Below are 22500 nucleotides of genomic sequence, written 5' to 3'. Positions count from 1 at the left end.
TTTCCATTAAAAGAAACACAATTATGCTGGGGCCACACCAAAAAATATTTAAAATCTTATAAGACCACAAACATGAGGACAAATAATCCTAGATTTAACACTCCAATAGTGTGTGGTGTGCCGTGATGTGAAGACGACAACACACACACACACACACACACACACACACACACACACACAAACAGATTTTCAACCAGAGTTATGACTGGAGACGGGAAATCCGGTACACCAGCCATTTCAACGAAACCAATGAATAAAAATTTGCTTACCAATGCATATCTAAATTCACGCCTACGGTATCTTTGTAGAACTTCAAAAAAAGAAACAAAAAAGATGCAGCAGCCAATGAGCAGCCGGCGGGGGCTCGGACAGTTTTTAATGATTTATCAGACAAGAACTACTCAAGATTTTGCTTTAGTGTAATTTTCGGGACAATTAGGGCCGGATTCGGGATAACAGCTTAGATTTCGGGGGAATTTTTCACCCTATTGTAGCCTGACAGCAGTGTAAACACACTAGGGCTGGGAATGGGCAAAAATGTGATGATTCGATAGTACGATATTTGGGCCTCGATTCAATATTATTGCGATTCTTAACATAGTGCGGTACAGCAAGTATTGCGAATCGATTCTGCGATATATTCATGTCCCCCATATTATTCAAAGGCATTACAAAAAATAAGACTCAACTCACTTCAAATGTCACATTTAATTCTGTGAACATGATCTTCTACACATTAACTGAAGTGCAGAAACTTGAACACTTGTTCTTGAACATTCAGGACACAGGACCTTATTACAGGACAGGATGTAATTATTCTCTGAATAGGAGATCTCTCACATGAATGATGAGCTCCCAGCACATAACTTAATATTATTTAAATACAATAGAGTAACATAAACATGAGAATAATCATAAAACCAAAATATAATTTGTAAGAGGACAGAGCGTCGTGTACAACCGGTTGTAATAGCGAATTTGCGTTGGCTGTTGAATGCACGACAACAAGCGCCACCTTGTGGATGTGACACGCAAATGTAAATGATCAGAGTAAACTCTGAGAAAACCAATGGAGAAAACCCGAAAGTAAAACAGATCATTTTATAATTAAATATCGCAATACTTTGCACAACTGTATCGATATAATGGCGTGCGCAAAATATCGCGATACTGAACAGAATCGATTTTTCCCCCCCGACACTAACACTGTGTCTCACTCATGAAACATTCGTAAATATACGAGTAAATATGTGAGTGATTTGCGCGTAAAGAGACCTTCACGAAAACTCTTCTCCTGATTCATTAATACTTCGTAAACATCAAATGTGATAGTGAAATGTGTGTGTGTGTGTTAATGAATTCCAATCAGTCGTAAATGGGACGCGCGTGCACGCTCATTCTCAATTACCATAAATCCCGCCCATTAAATCCGACTGACAACTATATATGGGCATCATATTATGATACAAAACGAAGGATTTCAACATGTCTTCTCAAAAGCGAATGAAAAAGAAAAATTTCTCAGATGCAGAAATTGTAAGTTTCTCTGAAAATACGCCTTTTGCGCAGCGCTCTATCTGCCAAACCTAGCAAAAGCGCTATATCAGCCATCGTAAATGTTTCTTGTTATGCCTGATTTTGGCCATTTTATAGGAAACTATTTCCGTAACAATTAAGGCAACAATTGAAAGCAATTAATTATTTGATTAAAGAGTTCCATTTGTTGATGCTATTACTGGCTCTCATAATACAAGTAAAAAGAAAAACCGTATGTATCTACTATATATAATATATTGAAAATGCTGTGTAAATATGTACCCGATTAAGGTGAATTAAAATGAAGCCTTATTAATTAGCAAAACGTTCGGGTGTTAAGCGCACTATTTACGCGTGGCTGGGAGCAGGTGTAGATTTCTTGCGTACCAACTAACATTTGGAAAATACGAACATTTTAAAGGGTTAGTTCACCCAAAAATGAAAATGATGTCATTAATGACTCACCCTCATGTCGTTCCAAGCCCGTAAGACCTCCGTTCATCTTCAGAACACAGTTTAAGATATTTTAGATTTAGTCCGAGAGTTTTCTGTCCCTCCATTGAAAATCTATGTTCGGTATACTGTCCTTGTCCAGAAAGGCAATAAAGACATCATCAAAGTAGTCCATGTGACATCAGTGGGTTAGTTAGAATGTTTTGAAGCATCGGAAAGACATTTTGTTCCAAAAATAACAAAAACGACGACTTTATTCAGCATTGTATTCTCTTCCGGTTCTGTTGTGGATCCGCGTTCACGAGTCCGCTGACGTAAGACGAGCTGACGTGTGTCTGGTGCGCCCGATCTTCCTTTACAGTCTGAGGGAGACGCACGCTGGAAACAAAACAATCTTTGCAAACATGTCTAAGGATTTCCACACAGAGGAAGACTTTCATTTTTTTTTAACCAGCCATATTTATTTGAACCCGAATACACGGGCGCACCAGATACACGTCAGCTCGTCTTACGTCATCAGCGTCACAGCGGACTCGTGAACGCGGATCCCCAACAGAACCGGAAGAGAATACAATGCTGAATAGTCGTCGTTTTTGTTATTTTTGGACCAAAATGTATTTTCGATGCTTCAAAACATTCTAACTAACCCACTGATGTCACATGGACTACTTTGATGATGTCTTTATTGCCTTTCTGGACAAGGACAGTATACCGTACATAGATTTTCAATGGAGGGACAGAAAACTCTCGGACTGAATCTAAAATACCTTAAACTTCTGAAGATGAACGGAGGTCTTACGGGCTTGGAGCGACATGAGGGTGAGTAATTAATGACATCATTTTCATTTTTGGGTGAACTAACCCTTTAATGAATCCGTAAATTTACGCCAGAACCACTTTACACACGATTCACACAAAAATTCGTTCTGCTCGTGTTTCATGAATGAGACCCACTGACCGTTGCTCTCTGCGCTCTGGCTGGCGAAGCTCAGGATCTCCTGGCAGAAGTGCTTTCTCTCTTCATCACTCATGTTGGCATCGCTGGCGAGCAGAGCGCTCGTCTGCAGGTATCTACACACACACACCGTCAAAGAAAACACACACACCACACAGAAAACACCAGAGGTGACACGGATTGGCTCGCGTGGGATTCGCTGATTGACTGCTGAGTTTAATCATCATAGAGTGAAAGTTTATCATCTGGATGTGTCTTGCTAATTCACACATTTATGAAACAACTTTAAATTTACGCATTTGGCAGATGCTTTTATCCAAAGCGACTCGAGGTACACATTTACATTCTTATCGGTTCTTGTTTTTACCTGGGAATCGAACCCATGACCATGGCGTTGCAAGCTCCAACTCTACTGTTTGAGCTCCAGGAAAACTCACATTTTAAACAGTGATACTACTGTTAGACTTTGTTATTTAGTATTCTCTGCTTGAGTGTTTGTGTATTTGTTCTTATTTTGATTGTATTGGTTCAAGCTCACAACCTGTTGAAGTTTTTACTGATCTCAATCCTCTTGTATTTTTGAAAAAGTTCTGTAACAAAAATCAAAGACTCGCGCGCTGGGCTTTAATTTGTCAAGATTTGAACCTGCACATTCAGTACAAGAAGGGCACAGTTAATATTATTACACTTATTACTGAGTTATAAACGTTATAAGAGTTATAAACGCGTGAGAAGTTCAGTGATCATCATTTGTGTGTGTGATCAGAGTGTGTGAAGGATACTCGTCCATCTTCTGGAGCTGCTTCTGACACACTGCGATCTGCTTGCGTGTGTGTGTGAGCGGCAAACTCCAGTTCTCCGACACGTAAGACTTCAGCGAATCCAGAAGGAAGTTCTCAGCACTTTGAGGGTCTCCCTTCCTCCTGCACACACACACACACACACACACACACACACACACACCCACACACAGAAACAACACACACAGAAACAACACACACAAAGAAACAACACACACACGCGCACGCACACACAGAAAGACACACACACACACGCACAGGCAGACACACACACGCGCACGCACGTGCGCACACACTCACACACAGACACACACACAGACGCACACACACATAAACACAGAGAGACACGCACACAGACAGACATATACACACACACAGAGAGACACACACACACACACACAAACACAAACAGACAGACAGACAGACAGACACAGACACAGAAACAAACACACACAGAAATAAACACACACACAGAGAAACACACACACACACACAAACACAAACAGACAGACAGACACAGACACAGACACAGAAACAAACACACACAGAAATAAACACACACACAGAGAAACACACACACACACACAAACACAAACAGACAGACAGACACAGACACAGACACAGAAACAAACACACACAGAAATAAACACACACACAGAGAAACAGACACACACACACACGATTAATCACGCACATGTACAACCCGTCTCCCTCTGGTGGAGGTTATACGTGTTTCTGTTCCATCAGGGATTTATATGATATATGATATTTGACATTTGATTTTTGATATATGATATTTGATATATGATATATGATATTTGATATGTGATGTTTGATATATGATATATGCTATTTGGTATATGACATTTGATATGTGATATTTGATATATGATATTTGATATATGATATTTGATATATGATATGTGATATTTGATATTTGATATATGATTTATGTCTCGCTCACATGTAGAACTCGGCCAGACTCTTCCCAACCAGCCGAGCCGAACGCATTCGCCCGATCGCCCTGTACATCTCCATCGCAGCGTGAGACAGCTCCTGAACACACAAACACACTCTCACAAATTATGGCCAAAAATAAACCTAGCATAAAAATAAACACACATGGATTAATAGGGACTGAACGCTCACCAGATAGTGTTTCTCAAAGGCCTCCACAGACGACAGTGCCTCCTTCAGTTTCTTATATGGACTCTGAGGGCTGTTCGCTGAGAGAGAGAGAGTGTGTGTGAGAGAGAGAGAGAGAGAGAGAGAGAGAGAGTGTGAGTGAGAGTGTGTGTGAGAGAGAGAGAGAGAGAGAGAGAGAGAGAGAGAGAGAGAGAGAGAGAGAGAGAGAGAGAGTGAGTGTGTGAGTGAGAGTGTGTGAGAGAGAGAGAGAGAGAGAGAGAGAGAGAGAGAGAGAGAGAGTGTGAGTGTGAGTGAGAGTGTGTGAGAGAGAGAGAGAGAGAGAGAGAGAGAGAGAGAGAGTGTGTGAGAGTGTGTGAATGTGAGTGAGAGTGTGAGAGAGAGAGAGTGTGAGAGAGAGTGAGATAGATAGAGAGAGAGAGAGTGAGATAGATAGAGAGAGAGAGAGAGAGAGAGAGATAGTGAGAGAGAGAGAGAGTGTGAGAGAGAGAGAGAGTGTGAGAGAGAGAGAGTGTGAGAGAGAGAGAGAGTGTGAGAGAGAGAGAGAGTGTGAGAGAGAGAGAGTGTGAGAGAGAGTGAGATAGATAGAGAGAGAGAGAGAGAGAGAGAGTGTGAGAGTGTGTGAATGTGAGTGAGAGTGTGTGAGAGAGAGAGAGAGAGAGAGAGAGAGAGTGTGAGAGAGAGAGAGTGTGAGAGAGAGAGAGAGTGTGAGAGAGAGTGAGATAGATAGAGAGAGAGAGAGTGAGATAGATAGATAGAGAGAGAGAGAGAGAGAGAGAGAGAGAGAGTGTGAGAGAGAGAGAGAGTGTGAGAGAGAGAGAGTGTGAGAGAGAGAGAGTGTGAGAGAGAGAGAGTGTGAGAGAGAGAGAGTGTGAGAGAGAGAGAGTGTGAGAGAGAGAGAGAGTGTGAGAGAGAGAGTGTGAGAGAGAGAGAGAGTGTGAGAGAGAGAGAGAGTGAGATAGATAGATAGAGAGAGAGAGAGAGAGAGAGAGAGAGAGAGATAGTGAGAGAGAGAGACAGAGAGAGAGATAGATAGAGAGAGAGAGATAGATAGAGAGAGAGAGAGAGAGAGAGAGAGAGATAGTGAGAGAGAGAGAGAGTGTGAGAGTGTGAGAGAGAGAGAGAGAGAGAGTGTGAGAGTGTGAGAGAGAGAGAGTGTGAGATAGATAGAGAGAGAGAGAGAGAGAGAGAGAGAGAGAGAGAGAGAGAGGGTGTGAGGACCCTATTGGAAATGCTGTTTATTTTTTATTATATATTTTTTATCATTATAGTCATATTTTTTTATTAAATTTTATATATTTATATTAAAATATATATAGTACACATTTAAAATGTAATGTTTTTACACATCAGCATTGCACACAACTCAGTACAATTGAAAATGTTGGCATGTATATATTCCTAACCCGTTCCATATTAGTAAACAGAAATCCCTCACACAGCAAGGCTAATGTAAAGCGCTAGTCGAGGCTAATTACCCGTTTCAGGTCTTTCTGGTCCCAGTCCAGCCAGCAGGTCCACGGTTTTGTTCAGATCCTCCGAGTTCGGGCCGTTCTCGGACACCAGACCACACAGATCCCCCAGAGACTTCAGCTGCCGACACATCAACACATGCTTGTTAGGTGCATTTAAGCATTTATTTATTTGTTGCAATATGTCTATATACAGGTGAAACTCGAAAAATTTGAATATCGTGCAAAAGTTATAATTTTGATGATTATGGCGTACAGCTTATAAAAACCCCAAATTCAAAATCTCAGAAAATTAGAATATTACATGAAATCAATAAAAAAAAAAAATTTAAATACAGAAATGTCGGCCCTCTGAAAAGTATAATCATGCATATGTATAAAGTTATATATACTAGTGGTCGACCGATATATCGCCACGGCCGATACATCGGCCGATATTTGGCTTTTTTAAAATATCGGCATAGGCCGATAAGTTTTTCTGATTGGCCGATGTGTTGGAAGCAGGACTTTTATTTTGACGGCGCATCAGACTTTTATTTTGACGGACGGCGCTACACCAGCACTAGTAGTGGGAAGTTTGGATCATTTCACTGACTCGGATCTTTGAGTCTCGTTCAGCAAAAAGAACGAATCTTTTTTCGAGTCATTTCGTTCATTTCATCATAATATAATTAAAATGGCATGTTAAACATCCCAACACATCTAGTACTTATGAAAATGTTGATTACATTTGTAAAAAGAATAAAAATAAACTATAGGGTAATGCAGCCAAAGCCAAATTATAAGAAACCGAAATGTTTTATTAATTGATTAGTTGCTGGGTCTTAAGTTCAGGCTATTGCAGTCTGATTCTGTTAGTTCACCTCACCTCCTGATCCGATACGTTCTTTCCTTTGCAACTTCATATATATCAGGTTAGTTCTCGAGTCTCGAGACGTCAGTTGTCGACTCGCCAGTGTCTGACTCGGATCTGTCTGCTGGGCCGACCGTGCCGTGCCGTGTGTGATACAGCAGGGCCGGAAAGAGAAATGATTAGTTCATCTTTCGAGTCTCGAGTTCGAACGGGTCCGAGTCTTTGGTTCTTCCTGTCAGTCCATATAGACTATGCTGTCAGTACCGGAAAGAGAAATGATTAGTTCACCTTTCGAGTCTCGAGTTCTGGTTTTTAATCATTCGTTCTTTTGTCACGTGACCGCTTATCTCGCATTAAATACAACATTAGATTCGTATTATTGACTGCGTCTGAATGTATATTGTTTTATATTTAGGAATTAAAATACAAAATATGTGCAATAAACATTATCTGAAAAATAAAAGTTCCATCTTATTAGCCTATTGTCCCTGTCCGTCTCTTTTCTAAATGTTTCTTGTGCATCTGTGGTGTGTTTTATTATATATTATACATTAACTATGTGCTTGTTTGTAAAAAGGTTGTGAATTAGTAGGCTATTCAATATGGCGACAAGTCACGTGACAAAAGAACGAAGGACTCAAACCCGAAGACTCGAAAAAATGAACTAATCATTTCTGTTTCCAGTACAGATTCAGAACCCATATGTTGCGCAATGCTCATGCGCGGTCAACACAAAATGAACGAATCACTCTCTGAGACAACTCGGTAGTCTCGAGTCATATTAAAGATTCGTTCAAAATGAACGAATCACTCTCTGAGACAACTCGGTAGTCTCGAGTCATATTAAAGATTCGTTCAAAATGAACAAATCACTCTCTGAGACAACTCGGTAGTCTCGAGTCATATTAAAGATTCGTTCAAAATGAACAAATCACTCTCTGAGACAACTCGGTAGTCTCGAGTCATATTAAAGATTCGTTCAAAATGAACGAATCACTCTCTGAGACAACTCGGTAGTCTCGAGTCATATTAAAGATTCGTTCAAAATGAACGAATCGTTCATGAACGACACATCCCTAACCAGCACCTGAGAAGAGAACGGCAGCGCCTGAATCGGATCACACACCGCTCACTCACATTCTCCGTCTCTCTGTCAGTCAGATCTAATAGTTTGTTAGACACAACCGGTGGCTACAGAACTGGTAATCAAAGAAAGTAAATGGTATGCGAAACAGTAATGCGTTTGCTTTTATATTATTTGTAACCGAAAAGCCAAACAATCAGGCTACAATACTTTCTCATTTACCGTCAACATTCAGCAAATGCGCATCTACATAATTTAAACAAATCTCTGAATATCTAAAAAACATTTAATTTCACAAACCTTGCAGATTTAATGGAATCCAGCTGTGATATCTTGTGAAGTGTGTATGTGTAGCCTGCATAAACGTGTTCCTGCGAGTGACGGTCCGTGTGAAGCGAGTGAATGCGAACAGAAGATCAGATTCAGAGACGCGATCGAAACACTTTAAATCCTTCATTTTAAAATATGCTGTGCTATATCCCGTGGCCCACTGTATCATATTCATGTCGTTTTCACTGTATGCTGTATGTAAAATTAGCCTTACCTTGTCAAAAGTCAAAGTAAAAAAAAAATGCTTATCATTGCGCATGAAATTACCAGATTACTGAGTGCCCTGTTACAGTGTTTACTTCCTTTTTATTCACATATTCATATATTTTTAAACAATTACTGTATTTGTGAAAAATACTGTAATAGATTGCAGATTCAAGAAGTTGCCATCTAAAGTATAGGGCCTAAGCATGTTTATTTTAAACATTTTTAAATATTTATTAAATTTATTAAATATTGATTTATATAAATATAAAGTGTGTGTGTGTATATATATATAAGCTCTCTAAGATATCGGCAATCAAAAAACCCATATCGGTCGACCACTTATATATACTAAATATATTAGTTTCACCTATTTATTTGAATTACTGAAATACATGTTGCACGATATTCTGATTTTTCGAGTTTCACCTGTATGTGTTCAATATTCTGTGTAATATGTGTGTGTTATGTGTGCTGAATGCTGCTCCTGGTTCAGTCTGTGAAAACATATTAACTCTATCGAGGACCATAAAGAATAAATCTGAAAAAAACACTGTAAGTGCCCTAAATTACACTGATTGATTAAAAATGTTGTTTTAGTAGAGATTAAAAGTCTCAGTATCTTCCAGTGTTCATTTTCACAGCAGATTTTGATTCAGTTTTAGTCATATTTTAGTTATCTGAATTGTTTTAATTTGTTTATCGACGAAATACAATAATATTTTAGTTGATTAAATCTACAGTAGATTTATCTAATGGCTTTATTTAAATTGTAATGCATTCATTTAGAATTTCTCTAAAATTTCCGAACACATTATAAACTCCCGGAGAAAACGTCTATTATCATGTTAATATGAATGATTTTAAAGTTTGAACATGCAATAGAGACACAGAATGAACTGCTGTGACAATAAAAATTAAATACAACTATTTTTTTCTAAAATATAACAGTCTTCTCAATTAATGATGTATGCATCCTTTATAACAACTTGCATACATCATTCTTTATTGTTTCAAGCAGACACATTTATTTGCATGAATTAAATATAATTAATTATTATTAAAGCTATTAAAGAGATTTTCTGTTTTTCTTTTGTTGTTTGATTAATATTAAGTGCACAGACGGCATTAGGTTTATTACGCACTGTCACTTTAAGAGCGAATTTTATTTCTGCTCTTCTCTTTCTCACAGACGTTTACATTTTTGGACGTTTTATGCAGCGAGTGATATCCCGCCGGGTAGATCAGCACGCTAATTCAAATGTGCACATCTAACACACACACACACACACACGCACCCACGCACGCACGCACACACACACACACACACACACAAGTTCAGACTGGATCTCTTCCGAAATCGTCCCTGCCGAACATTTTCGTCGGAGTTTTTGTCATTCAAAACCGGTTTTTATTTTAGCTCTCGTCTGTGAAAAAATGTTGTTGGCGAAAATAATAAAATAAAATGATTGGTCAACGGAATGAACAGCGGTACCTTCTCAGTGGCGTACGTCCACAAGCCCACAGTGTGTGAGGAGTTCGCCTCCAGTTGAGCCCGATCGCAACAGCCCTCGATCCTGTGCAGGACCTCCAGACAACTGAGAAACACCCAGCAGTCCAGAGCTCCAGTCACCACACACACCTGCACACACACACACACACATCATCAGCACACACACACACACAGCAGTCCAGAGCTCCAGTCACCACACACACCTGCACACACACACACACACATCATCAGCACACACACACACACAGCAGTCCAGAGCTCCAGTCACCACACACACCTGCACACACACACACACACACACACACACACCTGCACACACACACACACACACATCATCATCAGCACACACACACACAGCAGTCCAGAGCTCCAGTCACCACACACACCTGCACACACACACACACACACACATCATCATCAGCACACACACACACAGCAGTCCAGAGCTCCAGTCACCACACACACCTGCACACACACACACACACACACATCATCATCAGCACACACACACCCAGCAGTCCAGAGCTCCAGTCACCACACACACCTGCACACACACACACACACACACATCATCATCAGCACACACACACCCAGCAGTCCAGAGCTCCAGTCACCACACACACCTGCACACACACACACACACACACATCATCATCAGCACACACACACACACAGCAGTCCAGAGCTCCAGTCACCACACACACCTGCACACACACACACACACACATCATCATCAGCACACACACACACACAGCAGTCCAGAGCTCCAGTCACCACACACACCTGCACACACACACACACACACATCATCATCAGCACACACACACACACAGCAGTCCAGAGCTCCAGTCACCACACACACCTGCACACACACACACACACACATCATCATCAGCACACACACACACAGCAGTCCAGAGCTCCAGTCACCACACACACCTGCACACACACACACACACATCATCATCAGCACACACACACACCCAGCAGTCCAGAGCTCCAGTCACCACACACACCTGCACACACACACACACATCATCATCAGCACACACACACACACAGCAGTCCAGAGCTCCAGTCACCACACACACCTGCACACACACACACACACACATCATCATCAGCACACACACACACAGCAGTCCAGAGCTCCAGTCACCTCACACACCTGCACACACACACACACACACACATCATCATCAGCACACACACACACAGCAGTCCAGAGCTCCAGTCACCACACACACCTGCACACACACACACACACACGCACATCATCATCAGCACACACACACACATCAGTCCAGAGCTCCAGTCACCACACACACCTGCACACACACACACACACACACATCATCATCAGCACACACACACACAGCAGTCCAGAGCTCCAGTCACCACACACACCTGCACACACACACACACACACCCAGCAGTCCAGAGCTCCAGTCACCACACACACCTGCACACACACACACACGCACATCATCATCAGCACACACACAGACAGCAGTCCAGAGCTCCAGTCACCACACACACCTGCACACACACACACACACACACATCATCATCAGCACACACACACACAGCAGTCCAGAGCTCCAGTCACCACACACACCTGCACACACACACACATCATCATCAGCACACACACACACAGCAGTCCAGAGCTCCAGTCACCACACACACCTGCACACACACACACACATCATCATCAGCACACACACACACAGCAGTCCAGAGCTCCAGTCACCACACACACCTGCACACACACACACACACATCATCATCATCAGCACACACACACACAGCAGTCCAGAGCTCCAGTCACCACACACACCTGCACACACACACACACACACATCATCATCAGCACACACACACACAGCAGTCCAGAGCTCCAGTCACCACACACACCTGCACACACACACACACACACACATCATCATCAGCACACACACACCCAGCAGTCCAGAGCTCCAGTCACCACACACACCTGCACACACACACACACACACACATCATCATCAGCACACACACACCCAGCAGTCCAGAGCTCCAGTCACCACACACACCTGCACACACACACACACACACATCATCATCAGCACACACACACACACAGCAGTCCAGAGCTCCAGTCACCACACACACCTGCACACACACACACACACACATCATCATCAGCACACACACACACACAGCAGTCCAGAGCTCCAGTCACCACACACACCTGCACACACACACACACACACATCATCATCAGCACACACACACACACAGCAGTCCAGAGCTCCAGTCACCACACACACCTGCACACACACACACACACACATCATCATCAGCACACACACACACAGCAGTCCAGAGCTCCAGTCACCACACACACCTGCACACACACACACACACATCATCATCAGCACACACACACCCAGCAGTCCAGAGCTCCAGTCACCACACACACCTGCACACACACACACACACATCATCATCAGCACACACACACACACAGCAGTCCAGAGCTCCAGTCACCACATACACCTGCACACACACAGACACACACATCATCATCAGCACACACACACACAGCAGTCCAGAGCTCCAGTCACCACACACACCTGCACACACACACACACACACACATCATCATCAGCACACACACACACAGCAGTCCAGAGCTCCAGTCACCACACACACCTGCACACACACACACACGCACATCATCATCAGCACACACACACACATCAGTCCAGAGCTCCAGTCACCACACACACCTGCACACACACACACACACACACACATCATCATCAGCACACACACACACAGCAGTCCAGAGCTCCAGTCACCACACACACCTGCACACACACACACACACACACACACCCAGCAGTCCAGAGCTCCAGTCACCACACACACCTGCACACACACACACACGCACATCATCATCAGCACACACACAGACAGCAGTCCAGAGCTCCAGTCACCACACACACCTGCACACACACACACACACACACATCATCATCAGCACACACACACACAGCAGTCCAGAGCTCCAGTCACCACACACACCTGCACACACACACACACACACACATCATCATCAGCACACACACACCCAGCAGTCCAGAGCTCCAGTCACCACACACACCTGCACACACACACACACACACACATCATCATCAGCACACACACACCCAGCAGTCCAGAGCTCCAGTCACCACACACACCTGCACACACACACACACACACACATCATCATCAGCACACACACACACACAGCAGTCCAGAGCTCCAGTCACCACACACACCTGCACACACACACACACACACATCATCATCAGCACACACACACACACAGCAGTCCAGAGCTCCAGTCACCACACACACCTGCACACACACACACACACACATCATCATCAGCACACACACACACACAGCAGTCCAGAGCTCCAGTCACCACACACACCTGCACACACACACACACACACATCATCATCAGCACACACACACACAGCAGTCCAGAGCTCCAGTCACCACACACACCTGCACACACACACACACACATCATCATCAGCACACACACACACAGCAGTCCAGAGCTCCAGTCACCACACACACCTGCACACACACACACACATCATCATCAGCACACACACACCCAGCAGTCCAGAGCTCCAGTCACCACACACACCTGCACACACACACACACATCATCATCAGCACACACACACACACAGCAGTCCAGAGCTCCAGTCACCACACACACCTGCACACACACACACGCACATCATCATCAGCACACACACACCCAGCAGTCCAGAGCTCCAGTCACCACACACACCTGCACACACACACACACATCATCATCAGCACACACACACACACAGCAGTCCAGAGCTCCAGTCACCACACACACCTGCACACACACACACACACACATCATCATCAGCACACACACACACAGCAGTCCAGAGCTCCAGTCACCTCACACACCTGCACACACACACACACACACACATCATCATCAGCACACACACACACAGCAGTCCAGAGCTCCAGTCACCACACACACCTGCACACACACACACACACACGCACATCATCATCAGCACACACACACACATCAGTCCAGAGCTCCAGTCACCACACACACCTGCACACACACACACACACACACATCATCATCAGCACACACACACACAGCAGTCCAGAGCTCCAGTCACCACACACACCTGCACACACACACACACACACCCAGCAGTCCAGAGCTCCAGTCACCACACACACCTGCACACACACACACACGCACATCATCATCAGCACACACACAGACAGCAGTCCAGAGCTCCAGTCACCACACACACCTGCACACACACACACACACACACATCATCATCAGCACACACACACACAGCAGTCCAGAGCTCCAGTCACCACACACACCTGCACACACACACACATCATCATCAGCACACACACACACAGCAGTCCAGAGCTCCAGTCACCACACACACCTGCACACACACACACATCATCATCAGCACACACACACACAGCAGTCCAGAGCTCCAGTCACCACACACACCTGCACACACACACACACACATCATCATCATCAGCACACACACACACAGCAGTCCAGAGCTCCAGTCACCACACACACCTGCACACACACACACACACACATCATCATCAGCACACACACACACAGCAGTCCAGAGCTCCAGTCACCACACACACCTGCACACACACACACACACACACATCATCATCAGCACACACACACCCAGCAGTCCAGAGCTCCAGTCACCACACACACCTGCACACACACACACACACACACATCATCATCAGCACACACACACCCAGCAGTCCAGAGCTCCAGTCACCACACACACCTGCACACACACACACACACACATCATCATCAGCACACACACACACACAGCAGTCCAGAGCTCCAGTCACCACACACACCTGCACACACACACACACACACATCATCATCAGCACACACACACACACAGCAGTCCAGAGCTCCAGTCACCACACACACCTGCACACACACACACACACACATCATCATCAGCACACACACACACACAGCAGTCCAGAGCTCCAGTCACCACACACACCTGCACACACACACACACACACATCATCATCAGCACACACACACACAGCAGTCCAGAGCTCCAGTCACCACACACACCTGCACACACACACACACACATCATCATCAGCACACACACACCCAGCAGTCCAGAGCTCCAGTCACCACACACACCTGCACACACACACACACACATCATCATCAGCACACACACACACACAGCAGTCCAGAGCTCCAGTCACCACATACACCTGCACACACACAGACACACACATCATCATCAGCACACACACACACAGCAGTCCAGAGCTCCAGTCACCACACACACCTGCACACACACACACACACACACATCATCATCAGCACACACACACACAGCAGTCCAGAGCTCCAGTCACCACACACACCTGCACACACACACACACGCACATCATCATCAGCACACACACACACATCAGTCCAGAGCTCCAGTCACCACACACACCTGCACACACACACACACACACACACATCATCATCAGCACACACACACACAGCAGTCCAGAGCTCCAGTCACCACACACACCTGCACACACACACACACACACACACACCCAGCAGTCCAGAGCTCCAGTCACCACACACACCTGCACACACACACACACGCACATCATCATCAGCACACACACAGACAGCAGTCCAGAGCTCCAGTCACCACACACACCTGCACACACACACACACACACACATCATCATCAGCACACACACACACAGCAGTCCAGAGCTCCAGTCACCACACACACCTGCACACACACACACATCATCATCAGCACACACACACACAGCAGTCCAGAGCTCCAGTCACCACACACACCTGCACACACACACACATCATCATCAGCACACACACACACAGCAGTCCAGAGCTCCAGTCACCACACACACCTGCACACACACACACACACATCATCATCATCAGCACACACACACACAGCAGTCCAGAGCTCCAGTCACCACACACACCTGCACACACACACACACACACATCATCATCAGCACACACACACACAGCAGTCCAGAGCTCCAGTCACCACACACACCTGCACACACACACACACACACATCATCATCAGCACACACACACACAGCAGTCCAGAGCTCCAGTCACCACACACACCTGCACACACACACACACACACACATCATCATCAGCACACACACACACACAGCAGTCCAGAGCTCCAGTCACCACACACACCTGCACACACACACACACGCACATCATCATCAGCACACACACACACATCAGTCCAGAGCTCCAGTCACCACACACACCTGCACACACACACACACACACATCATCATCAGCACACACACACACAGCAGTCCAGAGCTCCAGTCACCACACACACCTGCACACACACACACACACACGCACATCATCATCAGCACACACACACACATCAGTCCAGAGCTCCAGTCACCACACACACCTGCACACACACACACACACACATCATCATCAGCACACACACACACAGCAGTCCAGAGCTCCAGTCACCACACACACCTGCACACACACACACACGCACATCATCATCAGCACACACACACACAGCAGTCCAGAGCTCCAGTCACCACACACACCTGCACACACACACACACACACACACACACATCATCATCAGCACACACACACACACAGCAGTCCAGAGCTCCAGTCACCACACACACCTGCACACACACACACACACACACATCATCATCAGCACACACACACACAGCAGTCCAGAGCTCCAGTCACCACACACACCTGCACACACACACACACACACACACACACACATCATCATCAGCACACACACACACAGCAGTCCAGAGCTCCAGTCACCACACACACCTGCACACACACACACACACACACACACATCATCATCAGCACACACACACACAGCAGTCCAGAGCTCCAGTCACCACACACACCTGCACACACACACACATCATCATCAGCACACACACACACACACAGCAGTCCAGAGCTCCAGTCACCACACACACCTGCACACACACACACACACACACACACACATCATCATCAGCACACACACACACAGCAGTCCAGAGCTCCAGTCACCACACACACCTGCACACACACACACACACACATCATCATCAGCACACACACACACAGCAGTCCAGAGCTCCAGTCACCACACACACCTGCACACACACACACACACATCATCATCAGCACACACACACATCATCAGCACACACACACACATCATCATCAGCACACACACACACACAGCAGTCCAGAGCTCCAGTCACCACACTCACCTGCACACACACACACACACACACACACACACACACATCATCATCAGCACACACACACACAGCAGTCCAGAGCTCCAGTCACCACACACACCTGCACACACACACACACACACACACATCATCATCAGCACACACACACACAGCAGTCCAGAGCTCCAGTCACCACACACACCTGCACACACACACACATCATCATCAGCACACACACACACACAGCAGTCCAGAGCTCCAGTCACCACACACACCTGCACACACACACACACACATCATCAGCACACACACACACACAGCAGTCCAGAGCTCCAGTCACCACACACACCTGCACACACACATCATCATCAGCACACACACACACAGCAGTCCAGAGCTCCAGTCACCACACACACCTGCACACACACACACACACACACATCATCATCAGCACACACACACACACAGCAGTCCAGAGCTCCAGTCACCACACTCACCTGAACACACACATCATCATCAGCACACACACACACAGCAGTCCAGAGCTCCAGTCACCACACACACCTGCACACACACACACACACACACACACACACATCATCATCAGCACACACACACACAGCAGTCCAGAGCTCCATTCACCACACACACCTGCACACACACACACACACACACACACATCATCATCAGCACACACACACACAGCAGTCCAGAGCTCCAGTCACCACACACACCTGCACACACACACACACACACACACACACATCATCATCAGCACACACACACACACAGCAGTCCAGAGCTCCAGTCACCACACACACCTGCACACACACACACATACACACACACTCATCATCATCAGCACACACACACAGCAGTCCAGAGCTCCAGTCACCACACACACCTGCACACACACACACATACACACACACTCATCATCATCAGCACACACACACACAGCAGTCCAGAGCTCCAGTCACCACACACACCTGCACACACACACACACACACACACACATCATCATCAGCACACACACACAAACAGCAGTCCAGAGCTCCAGTCACCACACACACCTGCACACACACACACACACACACACATCATCATCATCAGCACACACACACATCATCAGCACACACACACACATCATCAACACACACACACACATCATCAGCACACACACACACACATCATCAGCACACACACACACACATCATCAGCACACACACACATCATCAGCACACACACACAGCAGTCCAGAGCTCCAGTCACCACACACACCTGCACACACACACACACATCATCAGCACACACACATCATCAGCACACACACACACACACATCATCAGCACACACACACACATCATCACACACACACACATCATCACACACACACACACACACACACACACACACACACACACACACACACACACACACACACACACACACACACACACCCCTGCACACACACACACACACACACACACACACACGCGCGCACACACACCTCCAGCAGCCGCAGCTCTTGCACACAGTTGTGCAGTAGTTCGAGTGCGCGGGCGGTGACCTCCCAGGGCCGCATGAGGAAGATGAGGAGTGTGCACTGGCGGGAGAACATGTAGCTGCGCAGGTCCAGCAGACTCGCCTCTCCTCTCTGGATCAGCTCGCGCTTCTCCATGTCGATGGGTCTGCGCAACAGAAGCCCGTTCCAGCTGCGCACCGGCTCACAGAACGAGCCCAGCCAGTTCGCTCCGTCTGAACACACACAGAACACACGAAACCTGTGTGAGGTGGGCATCTTTACCCAAACACACTGACCACAAAATTAAAAGATGTGAGAGATTCATTAGTGCTCATTAATTCAAAGATAATAATAATTAATTTTGTTGTATTTTGTTTATCATTAGTTATTTTTTTTAATCATTTTATTTATATTTTATGAATTAAAAATAATATTTTTTATTTTATCATTTTATTTCATAATTCTTTAAGAAAAACGATAATTTTTTAAATATTTTATTCTATTTATATAATTCTATTTTTATGTTTTATGTTTTTTATTTTTTATTATATTTTTTATAATTTAAGTTATATTTTAAATATTTTATTCTATTTTGTATAATATATTTTTATAAATGTATGTATATATATATATGCATATATATATTCAGTTGTAAACATTTATTATTTTATTTCGCATTTGAGTTTTAGTTTTATTTATATATATAAAATGTAATATTTATTGCAAAACTTATTTATAATATTTTTAAATATTTGCTACTTTCCATAATTTTGTTTTTATTCATATTATATTAATATTATTTATAATTTGTTGCAAGTTAAAATTATATATACAATTTAAACAAATTAATGAATTTAAAATGTAAATAAAATATATTTTTATAATTTTATTTCATATTTATTTTAAAAAGTATTTATTATATTTAAAAATATATTTTTCTATTTCTATAATTTTATTTTAAAATATTTTAAATAAATAACAAATATTTTATAAAAAAATATAATAAAGAATATCCATATTTTTTTTAAAGAAAATATACATTTAATAATTTATCATAAATCTTTTTCAGCCCTTTTCTTTTCTGCTGTAATCAAATATGTTTGGATCAGGTGAAAAATAATAATGACCAAAAAAATTTAATTATAGCTTAACATTTCACAACCTAAATAAATCCTGATGGCCAACATCCCTAAAATCCCAATCACTACATTAATTCCCATTGAATATTCTCACATACAGCAGTTAAATGCGTATAAGTTTTATCATAATGCCTTTAAAACATGACCGTCTGTTTTAAATATGAAAGACATTAATGCACAGATGACGTTTTACCTCCAGCGCCGAAGTTGAGCACATACTGTGTGAAAAGAGCGTCTAGTTCGTCATACTGGACCAGAGCGTCTTCAAACTGTTGCAGCATCTCGAACACAAACGCCAGCTCCTCCTGATCCACACACACACACACACACACACACACACACACACACACACACACACACACACACACACACACACACACACACACACACACACACACACACACACACACACACACACACACACACACACACAGTTTTACACAGCTGGAAAAAGGCACAGTGTTGACAGCTTCATAATTAGGGTTTGTGTGTCATTTGAATTTTATCAATTCCGATTCTTATTGATTTCTAATTTCGATTCCAATAATGCAAAGAAAACAACAACCTTGATGTCATTCATGTTTAGTGTTATCGCAAAACAATTAATCGTAGCTGAATATCATGAACACAAATCAACATCTAAAGAACACTTACACAACGAACGTTTGCCTGTTGTTTAAAAACACTAATATACATTTCAAGCATTAATAAAGACAATAAACTCTCAGTAATTAAAAAAGAACAAATAAAAAAATCACCAATCACAACAAATAGATACAACCGAACAAAGATACGATTTTCAGTTATTCAGGTACAGGAACTGTAATCAAATGTAAAATAACACTGAACTTTATAAATAAAATATACATTACAAATATAGTTACAAAAGTTACTCAGTGAAGAACGAGTGAATTTTCTCTGTTTGATTAGTGTTACTATAGAGACGCTGCAGGAATATTAGGCTACTGTCACTTTAAGAGCTTCACAATATAGTTACACATGTGCAGCGCATTAAAAACAGCGCGTCATAAAGTCATATTGAAATGCTCACAAAGGAATCGATAATTTAGCTTTATTACAAGTATCTGATTCCTGGATTGTAATTGATTTTCGATTCCCAGCCCTACTCCTCAGCCAATCACACACCTGGACCATGAAGTAGTCGCAGAAGCTCCAGCCGGGCTCGGTGCGCTTCTCTCGCAGCGTCCGCATCTCGTCCTCGAAGCGGCCCAGATTCCTGGTGAAGGACATGAGCAGGAGCGTGCGCAATTTCGTGAGGAACGAACTCCACGACTCCTGAGAGCGGGACGACTCCTTCAGAGGGTCCGACAGAGACACACACCTGACACACACACAGATCAGATCGATACACACAACACTGATAATCAATCAATCAATCAATGCTTTTTAAAGGGATAGTTCACCCAAAAATGAAAATGATCCCATTATTTACTCTCCCTGAACTCATCCTGGTGTATATGACATTCTTCTCTCAGACGAATACAATCAGAGTTATATAAAAACATTTCCTGGCTCTTCCAAGCTTTATAATGGCAGTGAATGACTGTTTCTGTTTTGAAGTCCATAAAAGTCCATAAAAGTGCATCAATCCATCATAAAAGTGCATCTATCCATCATAAAAGTGCATCTATCCATCATAAAAGTGCGTCTATCCATCATAAGTGCATCCGTCCATCATAAAAGTGCATCTGTCCATCATAAAAGTGCATCCGTCCATCATAAAAGTGCATCTGTCCATCATAAAAGTGCATCCGTCCATCATAAAAGTGCATCCGTCCATCATAAAAGTGCATCTGTCCATCATAAAAGTGCATCTATCCATCATAAAAGTGCATCTATCCATCATAAAAGTGAATCTATCCATCATAAAAGTGCATCTGTCCATCATAAAAGTGCATCTATCCATCATAAAAGTGCATCTGTCCATCATAAAAGTGCATCTGTCCATCATAAAAGTGCATCTGTCCATCATAAAAGTGCATCTGTCCATCATAAAAGGGCATCTGTCCATCATAAAAGTGCATCTATCCATGATAAAAGTGCATCTATCCATCATAAAAGTGCAT

At 44.0% G+C, this 22500-nt stretch overlaps 1 protein-coding gene across 1 annotated transcript in view; it reads right to left on the bottom strand.

Moving 5' to 3' along the window:
* trappc10 (trafficking protein particle complex subunit 10) overlaps positions 1-22500 on the bottom strand; it is a 52098-nt gene that overhangs the window by 14324 nt on the left and 15274 nt on the right. The window contains exons 5-13 of the mRNA XM_077229835.1: positions 21560-21755; positions 20607-20718; positions 19260-19507; positions 10326-10472; positions 6366-6480; positions 4894-4970; positions 4709-4800; positions 3727-3867; positions 2948-3060 (exon numbers count right to left, since the gene is read on the bottom strand). Of these exons, the coding sequence (XP_077085950.1) occupies positions 2948-3060; positions 3727-3867; positions 4709-4800; positions 4894-4970; positions 6366-6480; positions 10326-10472; positions 19260-19507; positions 20607-20718; positions 21560-21755 (1241 nt within the window). The remainder of the gene's footprint in view (positions 1-2947; positions 3061-3726; positions 3868-4708; positions 4801-4893; positions 4971-6365; positions 6481-10325; positions 10473-19259; positions 19508-20606; positions 20719-21559; positions 21756-22500) is intronic.

Source organism: Siphateles boraxobius, unplaced genomic scaffold, assembly GCF_051911475.1.
Source record: "Siphateles boraxobius isolate OS27281-9 unplaced genomic scaffold, OSU_SipBor_1 135, whole genome shotgun sequence".
NCBI lineage: Eukaryota > Metazoa > Chordata > Actinopteri > Cypriniformes > Leuciscidae > Siphateles > Siphateles boraxobius.
The sequence above is the reverse complement of the archived record's forward strand: the minus strand, read 5'-3'. Positions and strand labels throughout refer to the sequence as shown.